Source organism: Astatotilapia calliptera, chromosome 18, assembly GCF_964374335.1.
Source record: "Astatotilapia calliptera chromosome 18, fAstCal68.1, whole genome shotgun sequence".
NCBI classification, from domain to species: Eukaryota; Metazoa; Chordata; class Actinopteri; order Cichliformes; family Cichlidae; genus Astatotilapia; species Astatotilapia calliptera.
The window spans coordinates 5,123,860-5,131,153 of record NC_137439.1 but is presented as its reverse complement, the minus strand read 5'-3'; the positions used below and the strand labels follow the sequence as shown (position 1 = coordinate 5,131,153).

Below are 7,294 nucleotides of genomic sequence, written 5' to 3'. Positions count from 1 at the left end.
CTGTTAGCAGGATGAAGGCACCCTCTTGTGTTGTGCATCAGTTTCAGATTTCACTTGTTAACCTGCAGGAAGACAAAACTTCACTGAGCCTTCAGCAGCTTCAACATCATCAGTAAAGACAGATTTAAATATGTGTAACATCACACTGTGTCAGTTTGTTCACAGGAGTCACAACCTGTAACACTGATGCAGCATTCAATGACCATGGAAAGATGGGAGAGAAGAGTTTTCAGTTTACAAATTTCCTAAAACATATCAGAGTTGGAAACTGCGGAGCAACTTTACTTGTGATGGTGTGATGCATCAAGAAATGTCTTCAATCAGACAGTAAAACAACACTAATTTCTGTGTAACGTAAAGCTGTTTTAGTGAAGAAAGCTGAATCTTCTGCTCTAACATTGAACTCTGAACCCATGGTTTTCGCAGATTAGTTTGACATTTTCTTTGTCAGATTTGAGTGAGAGTGAGTGAGAAAAAAAAGTGTTCAACATTTGATTTATAAGAAAAATGTGTTCCAACATCTAAAATAACATTTAACATAACAAATGATCTGCTCATTGATTACAATCTCTATTTGTCTCGCTAAACAGATAAAAGGGTCATGTATGAGTATTTAAAGCGCCCAAAAACAATTTTCCACATCAAAGGAAGCAGCTTAAGAGGATTAAATTCTATTGTCACGCTTAAATTCATGCAATACTTTTCTGCATTTTAAAGACAATATGGAGTACACAATATGAGACCAGTGTCACCCCAAATGTAACTACAAACTCTAAAATCTGGTGGACAGGTGATAACCAAATGTAGAAAATATGCACCCCTAAATGTTTTTAATGACTAGAGAGGAATATACCAAGTGTCAGATTATTTGCAGTTAGACAGTAAGACAAAAAAAAATCTAATTTATTCAATCTGCCTCCCAATATTCCTAAGGACATGATACAACTGACCAGTGTCAGTAAAATTCAGAAAAAGAGAAATGATTTCACATGATTGACTGAATTGCATTATTGCTGTCACACACAAATATATCCTAGGCTTAAAAAGGCTCATGACATCATAATTCAAAACAAATGGGCCGGAGCCAAACATGCAAACAGTTGACAAATTAAAGGAAAACTTTTGTTAGTAAGGTGTTTGTGCATCATGTGCTTCCAAAGCAGCTTCAGTATTTCATGGTTTCTACATTAAACCCATAGCATATACTTATCAGCTTGTCAGTGACCCTCTTCAGACCACTCCTATTAGAAGTGTATCACCCCAGGATAAAAGTCATAACAGCTTTGTATTGTTTTGCAGTGATTTTTCTCATTGACAAAAGGACCCAAACAAAGGCAGAAAAGTACCACAGTGCAACAGAATCACTGGATTCCTCCTCAGAGAAGGGATCAAGGGTTCATATTATTCCTTTAATTTCTTCCTTGTTATAAATAAAACTCAAAAATAAACCTTGCTTACGTTTTACTATATTTTTTAAAGGAAAGTAGCCAAATTTAAAGAAGTTCTACATGGATGGAAGATCACCATTTCTCAGGATCTCAGCTTTCTTCAGAAAAGGGGCCTTCTCATCTCTTTTTGTCTACAAACTAAATGTTGGTTGATGTAGACACGCAGGTACTCCTCCACCACATCAACATCCTGTATCAGGATAGACAGAGATCTTTTAGCTGTCCTCGTCCTTCTGAAGTTGATTCCTGTCTCTCTGACCTGATCCACATTCAGAAGTAGATGCTTTCTCCCAGAGCACTCCACAAAATTATCCACTAGTGCTCTGTACTTTAGTTGTGTACTTTAGCAAAGCTAAAAACATATTCATGAATTTAGAAAATGACATCTTTCTGTTGAAACCAAATGGTGAAATAGATAATCTTTGCACAAAAATATCACCCAGTGTCTATCGAGTCGTAAAATGGGCAAAAGTCAAAAGAGTAAAGTCTACATACACTGCAACCAAATAAAATGATATTTTTTTCTTTCAGATGTTAGTGTTTACTCATCTGGATTCTGTCTATAAAACACTGTGACGCTAAAGTACAAAAGTACAAAAGTACAGAAGTACAGAAGTACCAACCCATTCTGAAGTTTAATCTTTATTGAAAACTGTCAAAACACAAAAATGTTCCCAAGACTCAAATATTTAAATGTATTTATTTAAACACAAACTTCATATCATTGGTTTCCAGTAGCCTTTAATCCTGTCAATGAATTATTTTTAGTCACAAGGAGAACAAAATAAATCGTGAAATTAAAAAGCAAACAAATTAAAATCTCCACTTTTTATCTTAAAGCAAATGTTTTTTGTTAACAAAGGTAAAAGAGTTTAAAATAACATTAAAAATAACAAAAATAAAATGTTAATGCAGAGAATTGTGACTGAAGCACATCAGTCCCAATTCTAATGACTAATCAGTCTGCTGTCATTGTGGAGGAAAGGTGTGTTATAGAGGTGTTACAAACACATTACAAACACAACACACAGTGTTCCACTCCTGTAAAGGTGGAAGGGGCCATTCCCCCCCAAGCTTGTGTTTATCTTCATCTTCAGGCTACAGAGCTGCACATTTTTCTTCCACAGTGGTGACATTAACACAAAATCTCTCCCAACAGACATATAAACACATTCCAACTGCTATTTGTGAAAAAAAAACTTGCTGCACTAGATTTATACTGGATCATTTTTGCCATAATGTCATACACAAACAAAAAGACTCAAAAATTTAAAATTAATACCAACCTCACTCTTGCAGCTGATAATTATCTCAATTTATTTCAGTTTGCAGAATTCAACACTTGTTTCAAACACAAACCATCCACTAAGATAAACTCCAGCATAGAGCGGCTGAGTGAATGTGGTCTGGACTCTGTGGAGGAGAGTCATGGTTTCAGAGACGCTGTAGAAGGACAAAATACCTGCTCTGTGATCCAGGTACACTCCTACTCTGGAGGAACGAGGACCTGAGACACGAGTTTTAATGTTGTTGTACCAAAATATATAACTGTTGTTGTAACAATCTAATGACCAAGATTTGTCATTACATCCAAATCCACATTCATTACCTCCTTTTCTGCTGATATTCTTGTATGCGACTGCTACATAAACTCCTGCCCCTCTCCACTCCACCTCCCAGTAACAACGTTCAGTCAGACTCTCTCTACTCAGGACCTGATACCATACAGTGAATCTGTCTGGATGATCAGAATAAGACTGTTGTTGTTTCATAAATGTTGCTTTTCTGTTCTCCTCTGATAATAACAGCCATGTGTTTGCTGTGTTTGGATCCAGTGTGATTTCACATGAATATTTTAAGAATCCAGCTCTGGTCTTTGGCTCTGGTTGTGACAGTGAAACATCCACTTCAGTAACTGTCAGTGAGATGTTTGTCCATTCCTCTCTCAGAATGTCCTGTAGTTTATCTCTGACCTCTGACACAGCTGCTGTCACATCCTCAAAGTAGCTCAGAGGACGGATATTGATGCTGGATGAGTCTGTAGACTCACTGAGTGCTGACAGTGAGGGGTAGTTGTGTAGAAACTGGATGTGATCCTCTGTGTGTGAGAGCTGCTTCAGCTCAGCATCTTTCCTCTTCAGCTCAGTGATCTCCTGCTCCAGCTTCTCCTGAAGCTCTTTGACTCGACTCACTTCAGTTTCCTGCTGGGATCTGATCTGCTGCTTCACATCAGAGCTTCTTTTCTGGATGAGATGGATCAGCTCAGTGAAGATCTTCTCACTGTGCTCCACTGTTTGATCAGCAGACTGATTGATGGCCTCCACCTCCTGTTGAAGCAGCTTCACATCTTTCTCTCTGTCCTGGATTCTCTGCTGGATGTTTTGTCGACTCACCTCCAGCTCTCTCTGCCTCTCAGTCCTTTCTGCTGCAGCTGAGACTGTGTCGTGGCCTTTATGTTCATCCACAGGGCAGAGATAACAGATACTCTGCTGATCAGTACGGCAGAACATCTTCATCACCTCATCATGACGAGAGCAGATGTTCTCCTGGAGCTTCTTGGAGGGCTCCACCAGCTTGTGTTTTCCAAAGGCAGGAGACCTAAAATGAGGCTGAAGGTGTTTCTCACAATAAGACACCAGACAGACCAAACAGAACTTCACTGCTTTCATTTTTCTCCCAGTGCAGACATCACAGGCCACATCTTCAGGTCCAACATAGCAGTGATCAGCAGGAGCAGCTTGGAGTCCAGTCTTCTTGAATTTCTCCACTAAAACTGATAACATGCTGTTTTTTTCCAGAACAGGTCTGTCAGGTGTGAAAGTCTGTCTGCACTGAGGGCAGCTGTAGATTTTCTTCTTTTCCTCTTCATCCCAGAAGCTTTTAATACAGTTCATGCAGTAGCTGTGTCCACAGGGAATAGTCACCGGATCCTTCAGTAGATCCAAACAGATCGAACAAGAGAAGGTTTCTCGGTCCAGCTGAACTCCTTTCTGCGCCATTTCTCCTCTCAGTGTCAGTGACTGCGCTGTATGTGTTTCTTTTTCAAAAGGTGCCTGATGAGTCATGCAGTTCAAATTCTTGGAACTTGTACAGTGGGAATAGGAGAAAGGTGAGGGAGGTTTTCAGTTTAACTTACTGCAGGAACAAAATTGACCTGAAAGAATAAGTGTAATAAAAATGTAACACATTAACATGCAACCAAGATTTACTCACCATATAGACATAAAAAAGTACAAGGTACAAATCATTGCACAGATGAACTCTTGCAGATATTGAACTTGTTTGTGATTGAACTTGTTTTCAGGGGATACAATCTCTCAACTACAAATAAATATATATGCATATATTTTCATGCAGTTAGGTGAAAAAGAAAGTACACCTTCTTTCACATCCAGGTGTAAAATAACATATAAAAATGATTACTTGAAGTTATTGCTGCAAAAGATTGTTCTACAAGCTACTGAAACATTGGGATTCAAGCAAAAATACTTTTGTCTTACCTTTGTCTCTCATTATAGAATCCTTGAATAATACCGCGGAAAGGTCAGCTGTTTCAGAGACGTCCCCATAACCTGGCTACTTATGGCAGGGTTGATTATGGTTTTTTGCAACTGCCTTTACAGCAGCTTTTTTTTAAAAGGATTTCCCATATTATAACAGCAGGTAAATGAAATAAATAAACAATTTAACCAGTCTGACACGTAATAAAAATGACCTTTATTTACTCAGAGGTTGGAACATTTCTTTGTATTACTATGATTACATGTAAGATAAAAATTAACTTCATTCAACTTTGCCACTACAAAGTCCTCTTAGGCAGTGATAATGTATTTCTGATTTTATCTGCAAGGTGTACATTGTAGATATATATATATTTTTTATATATATACATATACTGTGTTTGTATATTATAAAAACACATGCATGGGGCATGTTAAAGAAACATAATAATGGATTGGATTTATATAGCGCTTTTCAAGGCACCCAAAGCGCTTTACAATGCCACTATTCATTCACTCTCACATTCACACACTGGTGGAGGCAGCTACGGTTGTAGCCACAGCTGCCCTGGGGCAGACTGACAGAAGCGAGGCTGCCATATCGCGCCATCGGCCCCTCTGGCCAACACTAGTAGGCATAGTCTCTCTTCCCAGCAGACATCTGGTGCAGAGTTAGATAATGATTATAATATTTATAAAATAAATTAAAAAATAAAATAAAATCCCAGACCCCAACTGTCTGGGCCTGGCAGAGGTGATTGAGGTGTTGTTGTAAACCCTGATGGGTTTCAGTGAAATCTAAAATATTGATATTGCTGCTCTTTTGGAAAGGCTGCCATGTGTCTCTAATTCAAGAGTTGCATTTTCCAGACGCACTTGACACATCCAAACAACCTGCCAGCTGTTTGCCCTCTTTATCCTCACCTTTCCCAGTCCTGATTATGTTGCAGGTTTCTTCCTGTTTTCTCACCACTGTTGCCAAGTGCTTGCTCATAGGGTACTGTTGAATCATGGGGAGTGTTCCTCTAATAGAGATATTAGACTTATTAAATGCCTTGAGATGACTCTAACTAACTAGCTTAAAAAGATAAAAGCTTTTTTCAGTTTGAGCAAAAACTTGTAAGTGAAAGCAGCTTAAACTGAGCAAAGGTCTGGGGGTGCTCAATGTTGTTTCTTTTTGCTGCCCACACATGTAACCAACACTGCTCCACTATTTAGTTTTTCTCATTAGTAATGAAAAACTGTCTAAAGCAAACCCTGTGCTCCTCTGGCTATGGAGCTGCGATGAGCTTTGAGGCCGTGTTGGTTAATTTCTACCCTCTAGTGGTGAAAGCTGTTTAATACAGCTTTATTTGGTTTAAGTTTGAAACACTGACACCTGAGTCACCCTGCAGCCAGCATGCATTTTAGATGCATCTTCATATATCCTGAAATTGTTCAACTTATTCAGACATACAAACATGGCAACATTTCTCTTTGTAAAGTTGATGGTACTTTGAGTTTTTTATTTTAGATTATCATTTGGACTTTTAGTCTTTAGTTCTGCTTACTTTTGTATCCTGGGTTCTCTTTACATTTTGAGCACTGGCTTGTATTTACTTGTTTGGGGTGCAGTTTAGTAGAGCCTCCTCAGTCTACTTTTGTTTCTTGTTAAGAATTTGTCTCTCTCCCATTTGTTACATCCTGTTTTAATTTGATACACAGTTGTTTCTTGTGTCTTGCATTTGACACAAGACAAGCTTCCTTTGTCTCTTTGTTCTTGATTAATTTCAGATGTTCTTGTTTCCCAAGTGTTTCCTTTCCTCTCTCGTTAGCTGTGTATGTAATATATTGCGCCAGTTTCCGTTTGTCCTTTGGCAGAGAGTCAGTTTGTCATTTCTCTGTTTGGTCCCAAGAGTTTAGATTCTGCAGCTTTCATGGAGTTTTAACCTAATTGGTTGGTTGGTTTTACCTTGGTTTTGTCTGTGGGTCTTGGACTTCGGTAGTTTTTGCCACCCCTATTACTGACAAAATCAAAATAAAATGTATTAGAGTCAGGGTGGACATTGTTCTAGTTTTTTGTGTTTCTATTTTTTTGAAATTATTGAAACAGTCTATTTGATGAACCACCTTTCAGTTCTCACAGAAGGAAAATCACTGATATATTAATGATGGTTCAGTTACACTCAATTATTTTTGTCATGCATATCGTCAGTTCCTCTCCTTGTAATTTGGGTCTTTCCCACCAGAGAGAAGGAAACAAGGAAGCAGCACAAGGAAAGAGGAATTTAAAAAAAGGTAACAAAATAAAACATCTTCACTTTGTTGTCACAGCTCCACTGACTGTTTATCATTTTGTTACAGTCT

The 7,294-nt window shown here is 38.2% G+C and overlaps 1 protein-coding gene across 1 annotated transcript; it reads right to left on the bottom strand.

Moving 5' to 3' along the window:
- Positions 1-2,132: 2,132 nt before the first annotated feature.
- Positions 2,133-6,223, bottom strand: LOC113010233 (tripartite motif-containing protein 16-like). Its single transcript, XM_026149218.2, has one exon. The coding sequence runs from the start codon at positions 4,511-4,513 to the stop codon at positions 2,765-2,767; it is 1,749 nt and encodes a 582-aa protein (XP_026005003.2). The 5' UTR covers positions 4,514-6,223; the 3' UTR covers positions 2,133-2,764.
- Between the last annotated feature and the right edge of the window lie 1,071 nt (positions 6,224-7,294).